This window comes from Xiphophorus couchianus, chromosome 2 (assembly GCF_001444195.1).
Source record: "Xiphophorus couchianus chromosome 2, X_couchianus-1.0, whole genome shotgun sequence".
NCBI classification, from domain to species: domain Eukaryota; kingdom Metazoa; phylum Chordata; class Actinopteri; order Cyprinodontiformes; family Poeciliidae; genus Xiphophorus; species Xiphophorus couchianus.
This window is the reverse complement of record NC_040229.1, coordinates 8,780,774-8,808,202: the sequence shown is the minus strand read 5'-3', so window position 1 is coordinate 8,808,202 and position 27,429 is coordinate 8,780,774. Positions and strand designations below refer to the sequence as shown.

Sequence of the window (27,429 nt, the reverse complement as noted above, 5' to 3'; positions counted from 1 at the left end):
TGAAACCCACTTCAAAATATAAAACATTACAGATTCCCACTGGTGGCCTTAAGTAATAAGTATTCAATGCAAAAACAGAAGAAATGCTAAGACCAGATTTTCTTATTGTTTTCATTAAAATGACTTCTTAAATGGTTTTATAAAAGCCACAGTGGATAATAGTAGATGTGTTGCAGAAAGAAACAAGACAAACAGCGACTTAAATAGTTTATTGGGTTTTTTTCAAAACAGAGTCGAATTGTTGCTTTAAGATGTTTAAATACGCTCACTTTCAGCTTTTTAATAAAAATTAGAAGTAGTTTCTTTTCTAAAGAACTGAAAAGGGAGAATTTTTGGTTCAACTTACCAAACATGCTGTGGGGGTTTACACACCCAATTTAACTTCTGTACAAACAATTTAATTATCTGTTGATTCATGAAATGTCCAAAAGAATTTACAAAAAACTCTTCATGATAAATTACATGGAATTCAATTTGAAACATCTTGGATAAAATCAAAGGACGGTAAACACATGAACTCAGTACATAATTTTTTTAATTTAGACACAAGATATCATAAAATGCACTAAGATTTATTCCCTGTCTCCTTATAGTCAACAACAGGTAAAAGAAAACTGCTGGTTCAGGCTGATGTGACGTTTGAAGACAGCTTTCATTACCAAAACAAACCTAATAAATAAAAAAATCTGCTTTTTATAATATTCCACTTTCTGTTGACTAAAAGTTTATTCCCTTAATTGTTTTAAAACATTTAGAAAAATTTGAAGGAACAAAAACAACTTTTCTCTAATCTCATGTTCACATGTGGGGGTCATATTTGTTTTAGTTTTATATTTATCTAGGCACTTCTCAGTTTTCTTGAAATAAAATATGTTTTTTATTCTCTCAATGTGAAACAAGTTGAACAACTTTAGTGGTGAAGTTATCGATGAATACCACCTAAATGCTACTTCAAGATGTAAAAATAATCATTGGACCATAAGAAAGCATGAACTTCTTGAAAAAACGGGTTATTTTTATGTAAAAGGCATTCCTAATTAAATAAATAGAATAAGATTTTATGTTTGTCGTGATCTAAACTGGATTCTTGAACCATTCCAGAACACTGTCTTTGTTCTCTTTGATCCATTTGATGTTGGCTTGTGTTCTCTCGATGGACTGGTCCACTGCCAGAGTCGCAGATCCGAAACCCACTTCAGCATTTTCCTCCTTGAACTGATTCAGCTGAAACAAAACAGAACATAATTGATTAGGTTTGCTCTATTTATGGCTTATAAATTGAATCGTAGTTATTTAACAGACCACATATGGACATTCAACCTGCTTTTGGCAAAACAGGCCTGATTTTTGATAAAACATACTTCTGCTACCTTTTCTACAGATTTTCTGACTTTAAAACCTTTAACAGCGTAAATGTTCTTTTCTAGTCTTGTGTGTTTGTATTTCTCATGTCTAGAGAGCCTAAATCTACATTTGAGTTTCTTCTACTTTTGTAAAATCCTTGTGTGTGTGTTTGTCTTCAATGAGAGCAAAGTGGAATTGAAGTCAAATTTTTTGAGTGCACAAACTCTCCAAGTAAAGGTTCTGATTCAGATTTTCTGAAAGCAGGCAATCTTAACCAGCTAATTAAAAAGTTTGTTTTGCTAACCCTAAAGCACTAATAATAAACATTAGGTTTGCTAACACAAATATAAGCTAATGCTAAACTGCTAATGTCACTTTAAATTATATCTGCCCCTGGAAACCTTCAACTTTCGAGTACCAATTTAATTTGATATTATAATTTACATGTCCTACAATACCCTTAGATATTGCATTTATGTTTTATGTTAACTGCTGCGCTTTCAACCTTCAACAACTTCAAAATAAGAGCATGAATATAAACGTTTAACTATTTGAGGAATTCTTAACAGCCGACGACCAAAATTTTGACTCCGATGTTGAACTTTATTCAGCTGAATGTTCACAAATCAGGCAAGTAAATCAGAGCTTTAGAATTTAAAGCAGTAAAACCAGCTGACCAAACATCTTGGAGATTTACTTGGGTTGCTAGGTGACGGGCAAAACTCTGTTGTGGTTGCTAGGTAACGGGCTGGGCTTCGATGGTGTCATAAGATGAGAGGCAGTGCCTGCTGATTTAGGAAAGTTTTCTAGGAAGGTTTTCTTAAAAGGGTCATTTTCCAGACACCAAAAAACATAAATTTACTGCCAAAACTGGCTGGTGGGGGTTTGTTTTTTAGCGCTTTGACTGATTTTGAAAGCAGTAGAAACCCAAATGGAAGTAAAAAAATGTGCAAGATGAGAATTTTGCATATTATGTCCTCTTTATATCTTAGCTATCATTATTGTGCAACACCTGAATCCTTTCATCATTCGAGCTACGGTTCTTTATCTCTAAGAGACAAAGAACACGTGATCAGTATCCTCAGAAATCCTTGAGATTTTGTCCTGTAAGGAGCACAAACGGCTGATACTCGGTCACCACGAATTAAAACACCTCATCAATCAGCGGATTATACAAATTACAATATGTCCGCAAAAATCTTTATCATTTCAAAATGTTCTCTAACCTGCTTAAGCTCAGAATCTGTGGAGAAGCGTTTTGTGACTCCGTTGATGAGGTTGGCGAAGGAGAAGGATCCACCGCCGTACCTACGAGAAGAAACATCACCAGATATGAGAGGGACAAAAAAACAAAATGAAGCAAAAATCTGTAAGAAAAAATATTCAGACTTCTTTCACATACCTCCAGCATCAGTTAACCTAATACTTCTCTTACGTACATTAGTCAATAAATCTGACGGCTGTATCACACAATAAATCTCTCTGTAATTTCACTCTGTCATTGAAGCTCAAGCTTTTATGCAGTAGCTGTACAAATCACATGAGTCTAAAAGAAATACCAAACGTTACTACAGATGGTTTTATGAGGATCAAAGATCAGATGAGGACCGTCTTGATCAATAAAACCTTTCATTGATGGTAAACAGCCTCATAAAAATGCCCATCTCCCTTCATAAAGGCGGACTTTATGGTTTTTAAGTTGACAGATGTTACCGAACAGGTCATGTCTGCATGTGACTTTCACATGGCATCAGTGTCCCACTTACTGAGTGAAGATGTAATTCCAGTTAGACTTGATGAAGTACCACGCCAGAGACTGACCGTCCACGTTCTGGGCAATGTAGACGATGGTGGAGGTGGCGTCCTGCTTCCGGATCCGGCCTGGATCCAGAGTATACTCCAGATACCTGAGGAGCAAAACCAGCGTGAGACAGAGAACAGATTTTAAAATACTTCTGTTAGTTTAAAAATCTGTGATTGTTGAATCAAACTCCCAGACCATGGTTGGCCCAAGACCTTTGGGGCCCTAAGCAAATTTGTAATATGTCTACATGAGATGCTTCATCGTTCCTGATCTAATGGTTGTGAAATATCTCCTGTCATTAGCATCATCTGAACCAACCTGTTGAGCAGCCACGGTGTTGTGGTGCAGGCCATCGCTGCACGCAGTTTATCAGCTTCAATAGCGATGGTGGAGGTGTTGAACTTCTCCCAGGCAAAGTCCCACTCTTTGACGCCCCCTGCTGCGATGGCATTACAGTACACGGTGGAGCGCAGGTTGGGATGGATTCTGGAGAGAGACAACGTCACCATGATGACGAAGCAGCCTTAAAGGACGGCCTTTAAGAGGACTGACTTAATGTTCTGCCACTCACGGGTTTTTGTCTGTGTCCATCCACTCTTTGAACCACGACTGGACCAGATCCTGGCATTCCTTCAGACCGGTCTTACAGGCCAGGCTGATGGCATTCACCTGATTATACCTGCAGGAAGATTACAGAAGACTTGGAGTTTAAACTGAGGACAAGCCAGTTGGTGGTGACAATCAGAAATCTATGTTTTATTTACTGGCTCCTAAACACAACTTTAAAAGTTACAGACTGTCAAATAAGACGATGCTGGTTTGGTGGTAAACCCATGACAAAAAAACCTTAAAGCGGATCTATTATGCCTTCTTGGACAGATTAGGATATGTCTATGGACAATAAAAAACATGTTCATTACATTTTTTTGCACAAAATCATTCTTAGATAATATGTTGAGCTGCTTTTAGAATGAGCTTTTGTATTGCCTCTGTCACTTTAAATCCAAAGAAGCTGCTGCTGGCCACGCCCCCACAACTCAACGCTTCGCTGGGGTTGCTAGGTAACGGGTGGGGCCTAGCTGGGGTTGCTAGGTAACGGGGCAGTGCCTGCTGATTTGTAACATTAAATTCCGAAGGTTTTTGAAACAGTTCACACACCAAAACATTGCCAAAAACTTTCTGGATGTTTCTTTAAGAGCTTGAGCTGTTTTTAGAAGCAGTAAAGATCCAAGTGGAGGCATAATTTTCCTATTTTATTAATGAAAACCGTCTTGATGCAAGACACACCCCACTATTTGAGAAGTACTGCATTAACCTTCCCAACGTTTGAATTTTTTTGGACTCAGTTATTTGAGCCTGTGTTCTCAGAATCTGCAACTGTTTAGAAAATGCAATAAAAGACTGTTTCCTTTTGGAAATCTAAATTTATCCATAGATCTGCCATGAGTTCCTTGAGTTGTCCTGAAAGCTGGTCAATCCAGACTGTGGTTAAACAAATTATATTTGCAAAGCAAAAAGAAACTACCAGCTGCACTTAAACAAAATATGCTGAGCCTGTGTGCATAAATTCACTGGAAAAACACAATATCTTAGTACATTTGAAGTACAACTAACTTAAAAGTAACTCTACAGTAAGTAATAGAGGCTTGTTTTAAGTAAATATTTCCTTAATATTGATGAAGTAGTACTAGTTCCAGATGGATTAACTTATAGCATGGGAAAAATGTCTTGTTGTAAGTTAATCTATCTGCCAATGGAACTAGTATTTCTTCATCAATATTATTATATCATATTATTATGTACTCACTGGTCCATGTGACCATCTGGTACGTTGGTCCAGTTACTTGTTAACTCTTTGTAGTGCTGGAACAACGGGGTGACCTGATTCCTCAGATATTCCTGCAAACATGAGATCCACAGTAATAGGTAATAAATATTAAACAAAGGTTGGGAAACGTAAAGAAACGTTCATAGGTTAACGTAGGAAAGACGAGCACCTGTATGGCTCCGTAAACCTCGCTGCGATCGAACATCAGGAAGAAGAAGTCCAGGTTGTCCAGAGCAGATTTCCACGGCATATATTCCCTCTCGTTCTTCAGGTACAGCGTGGTTTTTAGGGCCTGGACTGTTAGGATGATCTTAGCTCTTTGGGGAACAACAGGCAGTGGGATTTATACATACTCGCTCAGATGACAAAAAAGGTCAATTTAGGAAATATTTGTTTCTGAATCTGTGTTTTAACAAGCTCAAAGCCGTACGTCTCTGCGACGATGTTTTCAAATTCGAAATTTGAATAAAATTTGAATTAGCGTTTTTATAGATAGAAAAAAACAGCAAATTTCTCTAACACTTTGAGATTAATCTCAGAAATTAACTATAAAAAAACAGAAATTTCTGAGTTCAAAAAGTCAAATTACTTGAAAAAACTCTGAAATTTTATAATTAATCTCATAATTTACTAAAAAAAACAAGAAAATTTCTGAGTTCAAATACTCAAATTTTACTTGGAAAAACTCTAAAATTTTGAGACTCATCTTAGAAATGTACTAGAAAAAACAAATAATTTTCTGAGTTTGAAAAGTAAAAAGAAATGCTATAAAAAACTCAGAAATTTTCTTGATAAAACATGGACATTTCTGAGTTACAAAAGTTGAACATTTTCTAATTTTTGAAATTTTCTGAGTTTGAAAAGTTGAATATTTTAGACGTTTGACACTCAGAAATGTCCATGTTTTTTCTAGAAAATTTCTCAATAAAAAAAAATCTGGTTTTTTTCTATCTACAGTACAATGGCTCTAATTCACCAGTTTCTAACAACACTATGAGCTTTTATCAAATTATTCCTGAATGCAACACAGGCTGTTCACCCCTGTTTCTGTCTGTTAGCTCCAGACTTACCTGGCCAGGTTGAAGGCATCGTCCACCAGCTGAGCTCTGTTGATCTTTGGAATGCTCTTAAATACAAACGGCAACATGTCAGGTTCAGTTGAACCACACAGACGGAAAAGCCTTCAGGAAGCTGTTCCTACCTCATGATCGATGCTCAGAGCGGTTAGTAGTTTCTCCCAGTTGGCAGCATCATAGTTGACTCTGTAGTATCCAACCACATCAAGGTTGGCCAGCACCCAATCAGAAGCCCCCGTCACCTTCATGTCGTTATTTGTAGCTTCAGGAGAAATTATTTTTTACGTTGAGCGGGCAATTTGATTTTGTTTCATTCTTGTGGGTCAGTTTGCTGAATATCTGCAATTTTCTGCCACTTCAAGTGTTAAATATGCAGCTTTGATTTAAAGAAGCAATGTCAAAGCTTTTTTATCACATGAAAGTCTTTTGGGGTCATCTGCACTCTCTTTTTCTTGCCTGAGAACTGTATAATCGCCTCAGAAATAAGTACAGCATCTGGGTCACTCCTTCTATAAAAATCTGATGTACTAAACCAAGTTTGACAAACTGATTAAAACCAGATTTGGATGCAGCTAAAACTGGTTAGTTTAAGTAGAAAGCAAAAACTGCTTGTTTATTGGGGCTTTAAATAAAAGCTGGTGCAGTGGTGCTTTTTTACAGCTACATGGAAGCAGCGAGCAGCATTCACGTTGTTATCAATGTAAAAAATGTATGTATGTATACAGAAAAACACTTGTCTTTTCCAGCGTACATTGTACAGAGGTAAAATCTGCTGACCTAACATTTAATTAATATGAGTTTCACTAAGATTTAACTTCCCTTTGGGATCCCTTAAGTATTTTTGAATTTGAATGCTAGAGCTCCGCTTGGGTTGCTAGGTGACAGGCTGGGCTTTACTGGGGTTGCTAGGTAACGGTCTTCGTTGGGGTTGCCAGGTTAGCCATTATAGGGTAAGAATAACTGTTCAGTGAAAGAACAGATTTGCTTTTTGTGTCAGACTAGCTCTGGGCTTTTCTTTCTTTCTCTATTAAATATATTACATAACTTTAGAGTTCAATTAATCCTATGCTTAACCTGTTATATTACCTTTGCTCTAATTAGGCTGAAATTACTTCATTAAATGTTTGCCTGAAAATTAATAGCAACATTTCTGAGCTTTTTAGAAGATAAAAAAAAAACGCAAAGAAATCTCAAATAAGCTTTTTTTAATCTTCACTATTTATTTTGTTAGTGTGGTTGCTGATAATATTTACCCTATTTTTTATCTATAATTGGTGTAATTACTGTAGTTACTGTCGACAGAAAAAAAGGAGAAATAAATTTGAGAAAATTTTCCTACAAATTTTTAACTTTTCTAATTTTTATTGCAAGAAAATTCAGAGATTTTTTTTTCTTGCAGATTTTCCACCTTTAAATCTCAGAAATGTCTGAATTTTTTCTTGGAAATTTGCTCTTTAACTATGCCGTTGTAATTTGACGTCTAAAGTCTAACTTTTATCTATTCCAAAAACATTAAAAAGAAAAACAAACCAGCTACTAACTGGCTACTCTGCGAGAACAGAAATTAGTAAATCACATGGTCATTGATATTTTCATACCTGATTTTTCCGTCAGCCACATGAGGTTCTGGTCGGTTTCACTCTTCCTCCATCTGATTGGAACGCTCCACTCATAACTGGAGCAGAAACCGCTCTGTTAATACTTTTAGACCCACTTTTTTATGGACAGTAAAATGATTTTGGGGGGAAAACAGTTTGTGATAGCATAGGCATTCTTGTAGAAATATCAGAGAGCTGTTTACATACTTGTAGGGAGATGGAGCGGTAACTATGGAGTCTGGATCCAGGAGGAAGTGCTTCTGGGAAACGCTGCCGGAGGCGGTATCTATGGTGACCACAGGGAAGCCCATCTGCAGCACCCAGGTGTTCATGATGTCCTGGACACTTTTAGGAAGGTCGACTTTAGCATCATCTACAGCCTGTTGAGCATCAGAAAACATAAAACAAGTTCAGTTTGAAAACATTCTGGGACACAAATGAAATAAAGATGTGGATTTTTTTTTTTGACAAATTCTATGAAAAATGTTTTTTTCTATGCTGTTGGTGAAGAGACATTTGGGTTTTTGTGCTTTCTTAAATTGTTGTGTTTTTGTGTTTATAAGTATTTTGCACACCCAATCAGAAAAAAAATTAAATGAACCATTTATAAAACCACCTTTACAGAAATACCTCTCATTACAACATATTGATTCTTCTCTCCCAAAACTAATTTCTGTTGTTTTTCTGCTGATGATCCAATTTGCACTCATTTTGGACTAATTGTCTCACATTTGAATCAAGAATAGTTTGGTAGGCATCATGACTGAACAATATGGCTATTAAAACGTATCATAATATAAGCTTCTCATATCAGTCGAGATAGATAATTATTGATTTGTTTTTTGTTTTAAATATCTGAAATGCTGCCTGACGTTTCTGCCTGCATCCACAGTTTTCACTCCACACTGTTGTTGATTATTTTTAAGCATTTATGACACACGTTGGCAAAACCTTAAACTGCTCCTGTGCAAGTTACTCAGCAAGCTGTTGCTAGGCAACCAAAGAGAGGGAATTAGTTGATTCCACCCACATAGCTTAGCTCGCTGTGAGAGATTGAAAGGCTAAACTCGTTCCTCTGCCTACATCTCCCAGAATGCTGTGTGGTTCTGGATCAGAGTTTAGTGAATATTTTATTAGATGTGTTATCTATTGATATAGATCACCAGTTGTTTTTCTAATTGAAAAAGCATGAGCTTTAACAGAAAAACATAACCTGAATGTTCAAAGTGTGTGAAGACAACATACCGCCTGCAGATGCGACCAGAGGTCTGTGTAGACGGTGTTGTCAAAGGCGAACTCCCTCAGGTAGCTCTGCAGAACAGGGAAAGATGTTAAATCTCCATGTTTTAATAAATATATTTTAACAGCAGTAAATCCAAAAACTAATGTTTGATTATATTTTCGGGAAGTCACCTGGAGTCCTTTGGTGAAGACCGGTTCAGTCAGGAAGTCTGACAGCATCCTGAGGACAGAGGCTCCCTGAAGATAAGAACAATATTCATTTAGATAGATCTTATTACACACCCTGGCTCAGATATTAGAAATGCGGCAGAAGAATAATGTCAAGATGCTACATGCACAGTGAGTCATTTTTATCCTTCTTTGTTTACAATTTCTATAAGTGAGCTGTAATAACAACCTAAATATTAAGTTATGAGCTAAATATTTAGCTTACAAACTAAATCTTTAATTCACACATCAAACTGAAAATGTAGTTGCAAATTAAATATTAAATTTCATCTATATATAGTTTAGCTCGCATGCTAAATATTTAGTTTGTGAAATAATTAGCTTGTAAACTAAATATTTAGGTCTCAGCTAAATATTTATTTTCCAAACAAAATATTTATTTTCTAAACTAAACATTTAATTTCCAAACTAAATATTTAGTTCTTAGCTAATTTCTTAGGTTGCCAGCTAATGCTAGCTAAATATTTAGCACGCAAGCTAAATTAGATCTTAAACTTAATATTTAGTTCTAAAACTAAAGTTTTAGGTTGCTAACTAGATATTTGGCTCGTAATTAAATATTTAGGTTGCTAGCTAAATATTTAACTCGTAACTAATTAATTTGTTAGCCACACATTTAGCTGACAACTACAAACTTAGGTCCAAGCTAAATGTTTAGCTCATTTGCTTGCTAAAAAGCTGAGGTGGACTACTAAATATTTAGTTTGTGAATGAAATATTTAGTTTGGAATGCTGACGTTTATAAATGTGAAAAATGAACGCCCACTTTTTTTCTCTATGGAAGGCAAATAAACCAAAAGTATAGCTGTTCATTTTATTCGGTGTTACTTCACAAATGGCATCCCATACGCTTGCGTGCTCTTCCTGACCTTGCTGTATGAGATGGCATCGAAGAGCTCGCTGATCTGAGCAGGTTTCTGGATGTCGTCTTCAAGGGAGGACAGCGGATGAGACGACGCCAGAGCGTCAACGGCAAACACTCTGTGTACATCATTGAGGACTATCAGGTCTTTCTGCCAAGAAACAAGAGGAAGGTGACTCCATTAAGAGTGTCATCGAACATCTGAAACGATTATTAGCATCAAACGTAGAGAAAATTCGTACCACGTTCCATTCGGGTTCGGCTTTGTCCGCTCCCAGGAACTCCACGTATGAAGCAAAGCCTTCGTTCAGCCACAAGTCGTTCCACCAGCGCAGAGTGACCAGGTTACCGAACCACTGCAGGGACAAGATGAGAAAATTACATCTATAAAAACTAAAATAAATAATAACCGAGCAGTCTGGGTCCTACAGAGCCCCGTATAGGACATGGGAGAAATTTGTTACCTCACCAAAGTATGATGGAGCCATATTGAGAAAAAAATATATATATAATGATGAGAATGAAGTTATATTACGAGAATAAAGTCATAACATTGTGACTTTATTCTCATAATAGAAATATAAAGATTATAACGTTATAATATTAGGTGTTATGGCTGTTGATGACTGTTGGTATTTTTGTGCCATATTATTTTAAATATGTAAAGTAACTTCAGCTGATAAACACTGAATTTATAGTAAACAATAAGTTTGATGTCTTCTATTTCCCCAAATAGAGGAAACAGCCAACAACAGGAATAGATCAACCTAAGATTTGTGTAACTATAAAAATAATAGAAGTTGTTTTTCCATTTTTCTTTGCGCATTTAGTTTGTGCAAAGAAAATAAATCCTCCATGTCCACTGGGGGGCTCCGTAGAGCCGTACTGACGTCCTGTTCTCAGAAGTCTGGTTTGTAAAAAGAGAAGCTTTGGTGTATTTTGCTTCCAGTTTTTATTTTTAGTTTATTTTCCTCCTAACTCATAACAATCTGTGAATGTCTCTGCATCTTAGCATTTCTCTGAGCTCACCATGTGGGCCAGTTCGTGAGCGATGACGGTGGCTATCCTCTCCTTGTTGGAGTTGGAGGCGAAGGCGTCGTCATACAGCAGCGCCGTCTCTCTGTACGTGATCAGACCCCAGTTCTCCATGGCTCCCGCGTTAAAATCAGGGATGGCGATCTGATCTGCAGGACAGAGGAGGTTTTAAAGAGTCAGGCAAGTTCCAGTGGACACAACCTGCAAATCCTCACATTTCTGTTATGAACTTTTTTGACAAAAGTGGTAAACCCTGGACAGGTCACCCTATATGTTTACATTTTAAAGATGGCAACATAACAGCTGATGCATATCATTAATTAAATGGGTATTTAAGTATCCCATGGGTTCTGTAACGTCAACATAAAATAATTTTAATTGTCAAACTCACTAATGAGCAGGCTAATTATTTAAATAAGCTTTTGAGTGTTTGCATTTTAATAATATTGACATATTTTATAAAATAGTTGTCTATTAAACAAATGATTCAAACATTTAAATTGACATTTATTTATCTATTGGTACATTTAATTGATAATTTAATGATGTGCTGAATTATTCATTTAATTTTGACTCTTTTGGCCTTCCGTAAATTCTTCACTGAACCTGAAAGAGCAGAAAGAAGAAACAGCTGTTTCTGTGTGAGCTGGATCGCTCAGGTTGAAGCGACGACTGTTTCTATTTTTAGATCCGGCCTTGTCAGGTGACAGAAGGAAAGTAAAGCGTTGTTCTTTTCAGATGTGATTACTGCCATAAAATGTATTTACTGGACGAACAACTGTAAATCAGAGAATCAGACTTTATCTGCTCAACCCTGATGTTGTTATCATATCTTCACAGAATGCATCATAAAAAAAACTCCCAGCCAACAAATAAAAGCTCTGCTCTGACTTCCGGCCTGACATTGAAACAGTGAGAACAGATGATGAAGATATATATTTTTTTAATTAATCTGAGAAAAGCTGATGAAGCAGCTTCACTGTCTTCATTGAGTCATCATCATAAAGGTAAATCATTCAGAGAGTTGGCTGTAAAAACGCTATAAACCCTCAGAACAAATGATGACTGAAAAACAAGGCAATTATGCTCTTTGTGACGCCTCATAAACCAGCAAGAATACAGGCATGTTTTTCAGCTGTTTCAGACATTTAATTCCTCATTTCTTGTATGTTTCATGTTATTTTGAAAACAAATAATCCCTCACTGAGACAGAACAACAAGCCAGAGGCTAAAGCACAGCATGCCAGCGGTTCTCTCCTGGTACAGTCTCATTAAAGCAGTGGTGGGCAAAGTGTGGGGCGGGAGCCATTTGTGGCAACTGAATATGTTAATCTGGCCATCACCTTCCTAAGTGTTTCAGGTAAATTGTTCTGGATGGATGGATTATTTATGGATGATGGATGGATGATTATAGATGATGGAGGTTTTAGATGATGGATGATTCATAGAAGATTTTATGGATGGACGGATGGAGGTTTTATGGAAGATGGATGATGAATATCTAGATGGAAGGATGGACTAATTGGTCAGATGAATGGATGGATGATACCTAAATGGATGGATGGATATCTAAATGCATGCATGTATGTATGTATGTATGTATGTATGTATGTGTGTATGTGTGTGTGTGTGTGTGTGTGTGTGTGTGTGTGTGTGTGTGTGTGTGTGTGTGTGTGTGGGGGTGGGTGTGTGTGTGTGTGCGTGTGTGCGTGTGTGTGTGCGTGTGTGTGTGCGTGGGTGTGTGTGTGTGTGTGTGTGTGTCCTAAAGCCAGTCTCAGGGTGTTGAACTGACCCGATTTGGGCAGCGGGTACGTGGAGTTGTAATACTCCTCAAAGAACTTCAGGATGGGTCCGGTGATGTTGAGGGCGTAGTCTCCTTGGCCAGCAGCAATGGCGGGCTTCCGAGCATAGATCCGGATCTGAAACGGACACAAAAATACAGTTCTAACCCATAAACCCACAGATTTTAGACCTGATGTCAGACCCGGAAAGTGTTAGTGTTACAGTGATCCACATAAAAGATCCAAACAAATTCAGTAAGGTTAAAGAGACTGAAGGTAGTGAAGTACCTGAACCCCGTCAATAGTGTTCTGGATGTAGTCGTAGTCGCTGACAATGAAGGCCAGCAGATAGGTGGACATCTTCTCAGTGCGCTCAAAGACCGTCTGCAGCACCTCTTGATCATCCATGGTGATTAATGTGGTTTCTGTACGACAGCAAAAATCAAATCTACATTTTATTTATGATGATGTTTGAAGAGGATCCATCAGCTTTGAGAAGCAATTCCTGGTTTCCTAATTTTAACTAGACCCAACAGACTTTCAATCATTTCCTATTTGCTTTGTTTTATTCTACAGTGTTCTGGATACTGTAGACCAGAGGTTCCTTGTTTAAAGTTGTCCAGCAGTCAGAGATATGAAACTGACCTTTTTCAGCGCCGTTGGACAGAGCCACAGTTCCATTATCGTGGATCAAAGTGATGTTGAAGTAAGCTTTCAGCGCCGGCTCATCAAAGCAGGGGAACGACTTCCTGGCATCGGTCGCCTGCATCTGGGTGGTCGCAATGACCCTGGAGGGAACAGAGCAGCTGGGGTCAGACATCCAACCATCCATCCAACCAACCAACTAAACCAATCAACCATCCATCCAACCAACCAACTAAACCAACCAACCAACTAACAGACTAACCAACTAAACCAACCAATCAACCATACATCCAACCAACCAACCAACAAACTAACCAACTAAACCAACCAACCAATCAACCATACATCCAACCAACTAAACCAATCCACCAAACATCCAACCAACCAATCAACCATACATCCAACCAACCAATCAATCAACCATACATCCAACCAACCAACCAACCAACCAACCAACCAATCAATCAACCATACATCCAACCAACCAACTAACAAACTAACCAACTAAACCAACCAATCAACCATACATCCAACCAACCATCCAACCAAACAAAAAAGCCATTCCTTCCTCCCTCCTTTTTTCCTTCCCTCCTTTGCTGTGAGCAACACTCAAATTCCCAACAAGAGGTTTTAAAGATGTCTGTTTATGGCTCATGTTGCCGTGGTTACGTCCATCCATTAGACTCTGTTATATAACAGAAGGGCAAAGTTCTCTGGGTTCCAGTGATAATGGAAAAAGTCCATTAAGTTGACAGAGACAAGACAAGAAAGATAACCTCTGTAAGAACATTTGAAGATCCCTGATTGATAGCGAATGATTTGTTCTGTGAAAATTAAGCTAAAAATGTTCTCCTCTGAATGATCAACACAGCTTTCAGCTGAGTCTTGAATAAGGAATTTTGATTAATAATCAAAAGAGAGCAACATATATGCGCAGAACATTTAACAGCAGCATTTCAGCTCAAGGTGGAGAAGAACAACGTTTGAAACACAAACAGAGAATATTCTTACTTTTTGACTTCATCCTCTATGTACTCGCTCCTGTAAAAACCTCCCAGATCGTCGGCCAGCTCTCCAGTGAACTCGGTGTCGAGGCGGTACGTTTGTCCTTTCACCAGTTTACCGTCCAGCTCCAGAACCAGGTACTGAGTCTCCGTCTTCAGCCAGGAGTTCTTGATGGCTGGTGCGCTGCCACTGCTGACGGCTGAGAGCGTTGCATGCTTCTTATTTGAATCCAGTGTGTAGTTCAGCTTGTTAGAGTGGATAAGAATGAGATCCGTCTCCTCCACACACTCAAACTCCACAAATGAGTTTCCTGAAACACAAGAAGGCCGTCAGAAATGTTTCAACTTCTGACTGCATGAAAACAAATTTAGCACCTCATCCAAACATCTTTCAGTTGCAGATTTTTGCACATATGTTTCCCACTGTGTTGAGTTGAAACTAAAACGTGCATCTGGACCCAATAATCAAACTAGTCCTGATCATTCAGTTTTCCAGAACTCAGGGAACTTTTTCTATTTGTTTTAACGGGACTAATATCAAATAAATAGTTTTTAAACTACAGTAATCTCAGATTATCAGACAATCTTTTATTGTTTTTGCGGCGCTAGTGGCTCGTATTTTTTCGACAGTAGGTAGACAGGAGAGGGGAGAAGACATGCGGCAAAGGTCGTCAGGACCGGGAGTCGAACCCGCGACGTCTGCGTCGAGGACTAAGGCCTCCAAACGTGGGGCGTGCTAACCCCCTGCGCCACCACAGCACGCCCCATCAGACGATCTTTGACCATTTCTGAGTTTGAAACCTCCAGAGATTTGTTTAAAAAATTCTGGAACTTTCAGAAAGGCGAGCTTCAGTTTTGAGATGACTCTCTTGATACCATCTAAAATGAACTAAACTATATTCCTTCATTAGCCATGGCAAATTAAATTTGTGTTTTCCCACACGCTTTAGCCTTTTTAGGTTGTTTTACATCAATAAAAGTGAAAAAATTATTTCTAAGAATTTTATATTTAAATATAAATGTAATTATTCCTTTTAAAAATCTTGTAAAATTCCAAACTGTGTTGAGGTAAATTATAAATGTTACTCAATCTGTTTTGTTTTGTAATTTAACTGAAAAGCAGTAGATCGCTGCAGATGTTGCACATGTTTTTCCCACTTTTGACTCAAGCTGTTTGTAGGTTTGAAACTTTCAGTCTGCATCCATTTTAGTTTTCCTACACTATTTGGTTTTATTTTTAAAAATGATGCTGGGCTCAGTCCTTGTGGCTGAAGAAAGGCAGATTTAGACCTTAACTGTGATCTAGACGGAAGGTTTCCACCGTCCAGCTTTACCTGTGAAGATGTAAAGCCCAGTCACCGGATCTGGTTTCAGTCGAGGCCACAGAGTCACGCTGTAGTGGTGCGGCACCAGGGTTTTTGGCAGCCGATATTTGTCCCATGGTTCGTTGGAAGGAGAAGGAGTTGTAGGTGTTGTAGTGGGTTTAGAAGTCGTTCCTCCTTCATGAGTTGGTGATGCCTCGTTGTTCTTGGCTCTTTCCTGAGAGTAAACGACAGACAAAGCGATGATGGTGGACAGGGCAGCCACTCCTACTATGATCCCTGCGACTGCAAGATATTTACTAATGAAGATGCCTTTCGCCATGGTGTCAGTCTGCCTGCACTGAGACTCTAAGACGTGATGCCTGTTGAACCTTTATTTGTAACCATTAAGCATCTGCCCCTCCCAGTCACAGCAACAGGTGACATATTAACAGAGACCGGAACACCTACCTGAGTGGCGACTCCCTGAAATGAGAAACTTTAGAAACCCCACATTTAATTTGAATTAATTCTCATTAAACATTCTTGCCATTTAATTGAATTATGATAAGCTAAAGATAATATCTTCTTTTCAGATTTTGCTCCCTCTTCTTGGACAGTTGCAGAAATACATATTTTAGGCGGTTCTTACTGATTTTTAGAAGGAATAATCTGTTTGTAAATGTTTCAACAGGATTTTTAAATTTCTTTATTTATTAATGTTCTGCAATCTCTGTGTGCTGCTGCCAGTCTTGACCAGGATACTCTTGCAAAAATATTTTAATCTCAGTGGGGTTTTCCCCTGGAGAAATAAAGGTTAAATAAAAAAATCAATCAATCAATGATCCAAATCCACAGTGGCTGTTGATAAGTGGTTCATGATTGCATCAGGACCCACTGATGTTATCTACATTGCAGCACCAAATTTCAGAACCGCAGTAGAAAAACACACACAAAAACAGCTAGCTTGATAAAACAGTGAGAAATATCAATTCAGGAGACAAAGACCAATAATCAAAACCGAGGTAAGCTAATCTAAACAAAATGCAGCTAGGCAAAAGACATCTAAAGCAAGCTAAGTAAAGTATATTACTCTAAACTAAAGTGTATAGAGTAAGGTAAGCTAATATACACAAAATGTTGCTAATTTAAATTAATTCAAGTGCATCTAAAATAAATAAATAAGCTAAGCTAAGCTAAAGTGAGGTAAGTTGTTCTAAACTAAGCTAAGCTAAACAAAATGCAAGTATGATATTCTAAACTAACATGAACTATGCCAAACTAAAAGGAAATCAACTCTACTAAACTAAGGTAAGCTAAGCAAAACTACACAAAATGCAGCTAGAATGGGAAAACCTACACAAGCTAAGCTAAGCTAGCTTGTTTAGATAAGCAGAGCTAAACTAAACTCAGCAAAGATTAATTAAAGTAGAATGGAAAATTATATTCTAAACTAAGGTAAGCCAGGCTTTTCTTACAAAATCTAGTTAAGATATGCAAAATGAAACTAGGCTAAACTCGTTTAAACTAAGCTAATGTGAAAGAAGCAGTACTAAACTTAGCTAGTAAACTGAAACAAAGCTAAGATAAGCTAAGCTAAATTAAACCCAGCTGAGATGACCAAAGCTAAAATGATGTTAGCAATACAAAACGTGTTAATTTACGGTAAACTTAACTAAACTACCAACAACATGTTACTGAGCTAATGAAAGGAAAACGTGGCTTGGAGGCTAACAGAATTTGTTTCTGGAAATTGTTTCTGATAGAAACTCATTCTGGGTTTTGTGTTTTCATAAAACAATAAAAGCAACAAAAAGATCTAGATAATCAATAGAAGAAATCTACTTTTCATTTTGAGTTTACAGCATCAGTATTTCAGAAGAAGTGAATGTGAAACGGAGGACATGAAACACAGTTTTAAACGTTTCTATTTGTTAATGAGTACGTTTCCACCAGTTTGTATAATCAGATTTTATCTCATGGGTTGGACTTTAATAGGTGGGCAATTTTCCATCATCATTTTATTTTATGAATGTCATTTTATGGTTTTGAAGCAGTAAAGCAGAGTCACGATGAGTAGGTAGAAGAAAGGTTATGAAACATCAGATTCAGCTTCAGTCCTTAATCCTTTTACTTAGAATACGTATCTCCAGTCATCCTATGGCCAATAATCTCTGAAGAAGAACTAGGATGTGAAGGGAATTATCTCCCTTCAAGGGTTTGGTTTAGTTTAATTATTCATGTTCATGCATGTTACAAACCAATTAAATTGCTGTGCAATAATGAAACAGTAGGATTCAGAATTTTCTTCTTCACAAATTTGACATAATCAAGCAATATTTAACACTGAATGAACATAATAAAAAGCAGTTTTGAAATAATTTAATTTAATAAGGGGAAAGGTATGCAAACTAAATAGTAAACACCTTTCTGAATTTTTGGCTTCATGTTTTAATTTTAGGTACTAAATACACGTCAGATTAGCTCCAGATTTTTAGAATCAAGAAACTTCATGAATAAAGAATGTTTGAAATATTAATTAGGCAAAGGAATCCAAATTTACTCAACAGAAGGAGGGAAAGAAAGTCCACAAATATAAAATATACATTTTATTTTGTTTTTTTGTTTGGAAAGAAAAAACCCTCAATGATAACTGGGTTTTTCCATCCAGCTTGACCATTTGTTGCAGTTTAATTCTGTTCTGTTTATCGTTTTCAATGATAACAGTGAAAGGTCATGACATTTAGTTGCTTAGTAAAAAATATTTCATTTTATATAAACATTAATTTAAGTTTGTAATTCATTCAGTTTAATTCTTGTTTTCTACAACATTTCAAGATCTTTGTTCTTTGTGCTTGAAGAGAACAAAGACAGAAAACACAAAGAAAATTAAAGCTGCAAGCAGCCTCGGGCGGCCCTCGCAGCAAGCGCCGCTCCGGCCTATTGGCCACCGCGGGGGTTCCGGCCACCGCAGAAGCTCTCGCACGATTTCCAGAGCCGCAGCCAGCTCCCCACCGCGGAAGCTCCGCCGCAGTTTCCAGCACCGCCGCCCGCCGGCCGCCGCAGAAGCTGTCGCGCATTTTCCACTCCCGTCCACCGGGCGACACGCGTGAATGCGTTCCGCGGCGCTCCCCGACGACTGTCGAAAAATCTGGCGCAGATCGGTCGATGCGTCGAGGAGACACGGCCGATGTATTAACTTAGGGGGCGCAGTGGAGCCAAATTACATTTCAAACCCGTTGGGCTCTTTAGAGGTGAACAAAGGTCATACATATCCAGTTTGGCGCCAATCGGATGATCTATGCCTGAATAAGAGCCAAACGTATGCATATGGCGAGGGACTGATATTCGCCATTTGGCCACGCCCACCCGGTTCAGCCAGAAGCGAGCATTGACAGAGCTCATCATCCGAATCATCTTGATTAGGTCAAAAGAGCCATAAACAGAGCTTTCCAAGGAAAAAAAAGGCACTTCCTGTTCTGAGGGGGCGGGGCTTAGATGACATCATAATATGATGACGTACGATCGTCCGGCATCCCACCAGGAACACTCATGCCAAATTAGGTGCAGGTCGGTCAAAATATGTAGAATGTAGACGCAAACGTATACGAACGGCGTTGCCGCCATTGAAAACTTTTGGCACTTTAAAGCAAGCGAGACCAACTTCCTATCTGTCATCTAACACAGAATCACCTTGATTAGGTCAAAAGAGCCATAAACAGAGCTTTCCAAGGAAAAAAACGGCACTTCCTGTTCCGAGGGGGCGGGGCTTAGATGACGTCATAATCTGATGACGTAGGATCGACGGGCATCCCACCAGCATCACTCAGGCCAAGTTTGATGCAGCTCGGTCAAAATATGTGGAATGTAGAAGCAAACGTATACGAACGGCGTTGCCGCCATTGAAAACTCTTGGCACTTTAAAGCAAGCGAGACCAACTTCCTATCTGTCATCCAACACAGAATCACCTTGATTAGGTCAAGAGAGCCATAAACAGAGCTATCCAAGGAAAAAAAACGGCACTTCCTGTTCCGAGGGGGCGGGGCTTAGATGACGTCATAATATGATGACGTAGGTCCGACGAGCATCCCACCAGATTCACTCAGGCAAAGTTTGGTGCAGAAGCAATCGACCGTTCACAGTAAAATACGAGACTTCCTGTTGTCAGGGGGCGTGGCCTAAGTGATGTCATCTTTTGACCATTGGATATTATTGCACACCCGATGATAATCCATAGCTGAAAGTTTGGTGTCTCTGTGATTTTTTGTGTTAAAATTACAAATTATTTAATTTTTTCCTGTTCAATTCAACATTGAACTGTCATTCCGTAGGGCAATGCTGCCCTCTGGTGTCGAATTACTGAAATTACTGAAATAGTTTCATTATTTCAGTAATTCGACACCAGAGGGCAGCATTGCCCTACACATGACAAAGCCCTTTGTATTACACAGTCGATCACAGGGGAACTTTGAGCCTTGCTAACCCCCCTTCAACATGCTCCAAAACTCACCAATTTGATAACTTTAAATCAAACATGCCTTATGATCAGACTGACCAAGTTTGAAGTCGATCAATCGAAATCCCTAGGAGGAGTTTGATCAAATACGAAGGCTGTAAACGTCAAAATCGAGGTCAAATGAACTTCAATCTAAAATGGCCGACTTCCTGTTGGGTTTAGAGCATGGCTCTAAGAGACTTTTTTGTACGTCCTGACAAGATACACATGTGTACCAAGTTTCGTAATTCTAAGTTAAAGCATGTCTTGGGGCTGATTTTTTAAAATATTCTATGGGGCAATGTAGAGAAATTAGGCCACGCCCTCGAAGGTTCGCTGTGGATTCCTGTTTGAGGATGGATAAGGATCCATCCTAGTGAGTTTGGAGCAGCTCAGCCCGAAACTGTGGAATTCAGAGCCAAACGAAATTCGACGGCGTTCGCAACGCCGCCACACCCACCTGCTTTATCGCAGCCGGTCAGGGCTTTAATCCACAACACACCAACATGTCTTCTGTCTCTGGACACAGTTTCATGTTGATTAGGTCAAAGGGCTAAGATAGAGACCGTTCACAGTAAAACATGACACTTCCTGTTCTCAGGGGGCGTGGCCTAAGCGATGTCATAATTTCACCACAGGGTATTTTAGGGCACCTATTGATGATCAATCACTGATCGTTTGGTGTCTCTGTGAGTTTCTGTGCAGGATATATAAGAGTTTCGTGTTTCATGGCGAGTAGGTGAACTTTGACCCCTGCTAAACCCCCTTCAGCAAGCTCTTACAGCCACCGTTTTGATAACTTTAAATCAAACATGGCTTTTGATCAGACTGACCGAGTTTGAAGCCGATCAATCGAAATCCCTAGGAGGAGTTCGATCAAATACGAAGGCTGTAAACGTCAAAGTCGAGGTCCAAAATGGACCTTCAATACAAAATGGCCGACTTCCTGTTGGGTTTCGACCATGGCTCTAAGAGACTTTTTTGTACGTCCTGATAAGATACACATGTGTACCAAGTTTCGTAATTCTAGGTTAAAGCATGGCTTGGGGCTGTTCATTTAAAATACTCTAGGGGGCCCTATAGAGAAATTAGGCCACGCCCACCAAATTTTGTTATGAATTCCTGTCGGTGGGTGGATAATGATCCATCCTAGTGAGTTTGGTGCAGCTGGGCCCGAAATTGTGGAATTCAGAGCCAAACGAAATTCGACGGCGTTCGCAACGCCGCCACGCCCACCTGCTTTATCGCAGCCGGTCGGGGCTTCAATCCACAACACACCAACATGTTTTCTGTCTCTGGACACAGTTTCATGTTGATGAGGTCAAAGGGCTAAGATAGCGACCGTTCACAGTAAAACATGACACTTCCTGTTCTCAGGGGGCGTGGCCTAAGTGATGTCATCATTTCACCACAGGGTATTTTAGGACACCCGATGACGATCAATCACTGAAAGTTTGGTCCCTCTATGTGCTTTTGTATAGGAAATATAAGAGTTTCGTGTTTCATGGCGAGTAGGTGAACTTTGACCCCTGGTAACCCCCCTTCAACATGCTCCAAAACTCACCAATTTGATAACTTTAAATCAGACATGCCTTATGATCAGACTGACCGAGTTTGAAGTCGATCAATCGAAATCCCTAGGAGGAGTTCGATCAAATACGAAGGCTGTAAACGTCAAAATCGAGGTAAAAAATGGACGTTCAATACAAAATGGCCGACTTCCTGTGATAGTTGGCTTATAACATTAAATGTAAGTTCTGAGTCTTTTGGTGAGCTCTACAAGTGTACCAAATTTCATGTCTCTACGATGAAGTACGTTCATACCATTGTGTCAACAGAAAATTGCTAGTTGCTGGCGTTGAGCAATTTTCTTTGCGATTTTTGCGACAACCTTAAAATTCAAAATTTTGAATTTTTCTAGTCGCGCCCGCCAAGTTTGGTGAGTTTTTGAATATGATAAAGCCCCCAAAAAGGCGCCTCTTTGGGGGGGCAGAATAATAATAATTAAAGCTGCAAGCAGCCTCGGGCGGCCCTCGCAGCAAGCGCTGCTCCGGCCTATTGGCCACCGCGGGGGTTCCGGCCACCGCAGAAGCTCTCGCGCGGTTTCCAGAGCCGCAGCCCGCTCCCCACCACAGAAGCTCCGCCGCAGTTTCCAGCACCGCCGCCCGCCAGCCGCCGCAGAAGCTGTCGCGCATTTTCCCCGCCCGTCCACCGGGCGATACGCGTGAATACGTTCGGCGGCGCTGCCCGACGACTGTCGAAAAATCTGGCGCAGATCGGTCGATGCGTCGAGGAGATACAACCCATGTATTAACTTAGGGGGCGCAGTGGAGCCAAATTACATCTCAAACCCGTCGGGCTCTTTAGAGGTGAACAAAGGTCATACATATCCAGTTTGGCGCCAATCGGATGATCTATGCCTGAATAAGAGCCAAACGTATGCATATGGCGAGGGACTGATATTCGCCATTTGGCCACGCCCACCCGGTTCAGCCAGAAGCGAGCATTGACAGAGCTCATCATCCGAATCATCTTGATTAGGTCAAGAGAGCCATAAACGGAGCTTTCCAAGGAAAAAAACGGCACTTCCTGTTCTGAGGGGGCGGGGCTTAGATGACGTCATAATATGATGACATAGGGTCGTCAAGGATCCCACCAGGGTCACTCGTGCAAAGTTTGGTGCAGAAGCTATCAACCGTTCACAGTAAAATACAAGACTTCCTGTTGTCAGAGGGCGTGGCCTACGTAATGTCATCATTTGACCATTGGATATTATTCTACACAAGAGGATGATCAATAACTCAAACTTTGGTGTCTCTGTGAGTTTTTGTGTTAGAATTACAAATTATTTAATTTTTTCCTCTTTAATTCAACATTGAACTGTCATTCCGTAGGGCAATGCTGCCCTCTGGTGTCGAATTACTGAAATAATGAAACTATTTCAGTGGGCAGCAGAGGGCAGCATTGCCCTACAAACAACGAACATGGACTGTTTATTATGTAATTACACAGAAGATCTCTCTAATTCATTCTGAGGGGGCGGGGCTTAGATGATGTCATAATATGATGACATAGCATTGTCAGGCATCACACCAGGATGAGTCAGGCCAAGTTTGGTGCAGCTCGGTCGAAACATGTGGAATCTAGAAGCAAACGTATTGCATCGGCGTTACAGGTCACTTCGCCACGCCGCCACACCCAGCTGCTTCATCGCAGCCGGTCAGGGCTTGGATCCACAACACACCAACATGTCTTCTGTCTCTGGACACAGTTTCATGTTGATTAGGTCAAAGGGCTAAGATAGCGACCGTTCACAGTAAAACATGACACTTCCTGTTCTCAGGGGGCGTGGCCTACTTAAAAAAATAATTTCACCACAGGGTATTTTAGGACACCCGATGACCATCAATCTCTGAAAGTTTGGTCCCTCTATGTGCTTTTATATAGGAAATATAAGAGTTTCGTGTTTCATGGCGAGTAGGTGAACTTTGACCTCTGCTAACCCCCCTTCAACATGCTCCAAAACTCACCAATTTGATAACTTTAAATCAGACATGCCTTATGATCAGACTGACCAAGTTTGAAGCCGATCAATCGAAATCCCTAGGAGGAGTTCGATCAAATGCAAAGGCTGTAAACGTCAAAATCGAGGTAAAAAATGGACTTTCAATACAAAATGGCCGACTTCCTGTGATAGTTGGCTTATAACATTAAATGTAAGTTCTGAGTCTTTTGGTGAGCTCTACAAGTGTACCAAATTTCATGTCTCTACGATGAAATACGTTCATACCATTGTGTCAACATAAAATTGCTAGTTGGCGCCGTTGAGCAATTTTTTTTGCGATTTTTGCGACAACCTTAAAATTCAAAATTTTGAATTTTTCTAGTCGCGACCGCCAAGTTTGGTGAGTTTTTGAATATGATAAAGCCCCCAAAAAGGCGCCTCTTTGGGGGGGCAGAAAAATAAGAATAATAATAATAATAAACAGTACAGATACAATAGGCCTTCGCAGCGCTTTGCTGCTCGGGCCTAATAAACAACATAGATACAATAGGCCTTCGCAGCGCTTTGCTGCTCGGGCCTAATTAGGGGACCAAACAAACAACCTTGAGGTTCTCCAGTGCTTGTTTTACTAAACCTTTGATGAACTGAATGATCAAATCAGCATCCATAATTCATTAGTTTTGACTTCTTGCTATTAACTTTGAGTTCTGCTGCTTGATTTTTACTTACATAACAACATACAATCATATCACAAGTAAACATCAGGTTACCTTAAATTGGACAAACTTTGGGAATAACAACCTAAAGCCAAACACACAAGCTTGAGGTACACCATGCCTAATATTACATTTAACAAAATGATGATCTGTGCAAATATATTTTGATCCTTACAACCACTTTATGGTGACATCAACTTTAAAAAGATGTTGTAAACTATATTCTTTTGCGAAGACATTGCTCCTGTGAAGGAAAAATTTATTAACAATGTTTAAATAAAATTGAATGTACACTTTATGATGTTTTTATTAAAGGTTTGCACTCAGTTGCAGCTCAGCAGGACATACAGTATGCTCTTCTGACCCTCCTCTAATAAGGGAAGAACAGGATGTTCAGCGGTTAGAGATGTGAGACATTCTAAGGTGATGAGCCTGTTTTGTAGAAGTTCAGTTACTAGTATCTGTTTAGCTATCAGCAGAGAGGCTTTTTGGATAAACGCCTAGAGTTGAGCTGTGAATGTGTATGAAACCCTGCTCAACTGAAACTTACAGATAAGTAACTTATAGATTTTTACCTGACACTTGAGCCAGTGACTAAGTAATGTGTGATGTATCCTATGTAGATGAGGGACGTTCAGCCCCAAGTCAGAACTCGTCCGATTCTCACTGAGATGTGAGCTTTGTGTGTTTTCTCCATTTGCAAATGTTAATTAAAGCTGTTTGTTCTCTCCTAAAGCTGAAGTTTGGTCTCGAATTTTGTGCAACTTAACACTCCAAAATATCTGCTTTTAGAAGTTTGTGAAATATTCTGTTAATGTTTCAGTCAGATTGTTCCTGATTTTTTTGTGACAGGAAAAATATAGAAAACTTAATAACCTGGACTGAAAAACCTGGATGTGACATTAAGGACATTTTGTTAAAACTAAAGATAATAACAAATACAATGTCCCCTAAACTTAACTACAGCAAATATTTTATCACACTTCCCTATATACAGTATATTCCAGCTTTAACAAATTTCCACCTCTTTTAAATACCTTTAATGTCATCAATACGGCGCTCTCCTTAACATTCCCAACTGGATAATAACTAACTTTAGAGTTTGCTCTAAAGTTAGAGCAAACCCTAAATGTTCTCACGTGAGGTTTTTCTCACGTCACATGAGAAAAACTGTCCTTTCAGACAGGGAAAATTATGAGGTCATATAAAGCATAACATGCTCGATTTCCATGTATTTATTGGAAACCAAGGTTGAATATTTTTCAGTTATGATGACGATAAATGTCAGTGAGCGAGTCTGAATGCAGAGGTTTCACAAACGACTGTATGTGATTATGTTGCTGCTTATATCTTGCTTTATCGCTCATGAACATTTTTATGACTCATTACCAGCACAAGCCAAAGATGAAAGACCTGAGATTGCGTATAGTCATAAGTTCAGATTATTAGATAAATAAGTGTTTGTTATTTGAAGGAAAATAAAGTACATAGTTCAAATTTGCAACAAGGAAAGTGTCAGTTTTTACAGTAATAGCAGGATTTGTTTAGCTTTTTTAGCTCAATATTTTAAAAGTAAATATACCAAAATATGCTTTAGCTTGGTGACACTCCAAAAGGTAGAAAGAAGTAACAACCTGATCCAAACAAAATACCATTTTGTTTGTATTGTGGCGTATACAATGTATATATTTCACACCCGAATCTGTACTCTTATTGTGAAGGGGAGAAGGTGAGGTGAGAAGACACCAACGGTTGTACTACATTTTATTTTTGGTTTGGATTGGAAGACATTGAGAATAAAACAAGACTCAAATTATATTTTCGTCTTTTTCTGCTGACTTCCACATTGGTGACCCCGACGTGACCTGAACACGCAACCTTCCTACCCTACGCCACAGTTTTGTTAATGCTTGCAGGATATCAACTGTATTTTTTTAATGGTATTTGTATTCTCAGGCAAATGAGCATACCTGCAGGGTGTTCCAGAAACTTTTGGGTACTTGCAGGACACCAACTTCGTTGTTTCATATGTGGTGTATTTTTAGGTGATCCACAACATATTTGGTGAGTAATTTTTCGACACAGGGTTTTATTTTAACAGAATTATAGATGTGAAGTTTGTCAAAATGTGTTTATTTATTCTTCAAATTCATTTTGTTTAGTCATGAAGTTGTTTCTCCAGACATTTATTCTTGTATTAAGTTTTGTTACGCTGCTCTTGACAGTTGGTGGTTACCGTAGCAACCAGTAACTGACAGTTTGCCCCCCATCTTCTGTTGCCGTCTGTATTGGGATCAACTCTGTGTTTTCTTTACAAATACTATATTTTAGTATATATTTTAGACAAATTTAATCATATGCAGCCTTTCATGAGTAATTTTTGCCATGTTTGGTATATGTTTTTAACTGTTATTATTAATGTTGTGTATTTTACCCATGTTTAATTTTACAACTGTTTTCTGCTGTCAACTGATAATTGGGAGTTTGTTTAGGGTTATTTATTGCATTTTATTTAAAGTATGGGGCAGAAGCTGCTGGACTGATGTTAACCACCGACTTGATTTCCTCTTTTGTTAGGATAAATACAGGGAACCTGAGTGTGTCTGTTGTGAAGTCAACTTACTGGAACTGAGACAAACAGAAGGGTTACGCAATCAATCAATCAATCGATCAATCAAGTTTATTTTATAGCACATTTCAGCAGCAAGGCAGTTCAAAGTGCTTTACATCATAAAAACTCAAAAAATACAAAGTCATGAAGGACATAGTCAACAATTGAAATGACATTACAATATCATAAGAATACTTTAATTACTGAGGTGTAGGCTGAAAGTTGGTAAGTTTAATTTATTATTTTTATGTCTGTATTTGACCCTTAGTTTTCATTTACAAACCGTATTTAGACATTTAAGGCCAGAAGTTTATGACTTTTGAGTTTCGCAGTGTTTTAAACGTCACACCATC

General features: G+C 38.9%; 1 protein-coding gene across 1 annotated transcript; it reads right to left on the bottom strand.

Moving 5' to 3' along the window:
• Window positions 1–194: 194 nt before the first annotated feature.
• Window positions 195–16,119, bottom strand: LOC114150348 (aminopeptidase N). The gene is made up of 21 exons (XM_028026704.1): window positions 15,782–16,119; window positions 14,455–14,758; window positions 13,444–13,586; window positions 13,087–13,223; window positions 12,810–12,936; window positions 11,012–11,166; window positions 10,225–10,338; window positions 9,990–10,133; window positions 9,064–9,129; window positions 8,896–8,961; window positions 7,858–8,030; window positions 7,651–7,727; window positions 6,178–6,314; window positions 6,047–6,102; window positions 5,146–5,293; window positions 4,956–5,047; window positions 3,720–3,827; window positions 3,467–3,634; window positions 3,111–3,251; window positions 2,571–2,652; window positions 195–1,224 (listed from the first exon to the last, which is right to left on the bottom strand). The coding sequence occupies exons 1-21, from the start codon at window positions 16,089–16,091 to the stop codon at window positions 1,075–1,077; spliced, it is 2,898 nt and encodes a 965-aa protein (XP_027882505.1). The 5' UTR covers window positions 16,092–16,119; the 3' UTR covers window positions 195–1,074.
• Between the last annotated feature and the right edge of the window lie 11,310 nt (window positions 16,120–27,429).

Bases quoted from the DNA above. Each gene is read 5' to 3' on its own strand.
- LOC114150348 (XM_028026704.1), bottom strand. From the start codon at position 16,091: ATGGCGAAAGGCATCTTCATTAGTAAATATCTTGCAGTCGCAGGGATC. The intron at 14,759-15,781 runs GTAAAGCTGGAC...CTTGTGTTTCAG, and splicing joins TGGGCTTTACATCTTCACAG to GAAACTCATTTGTGGAGTTT. The intron at 13,224-13,443 runs GTCAGTTTCATA...GCTGTCGTACAG, and splicing joins GTCCAACGGCGCTGAAAAAG to AAACCACATTAATCACCATG.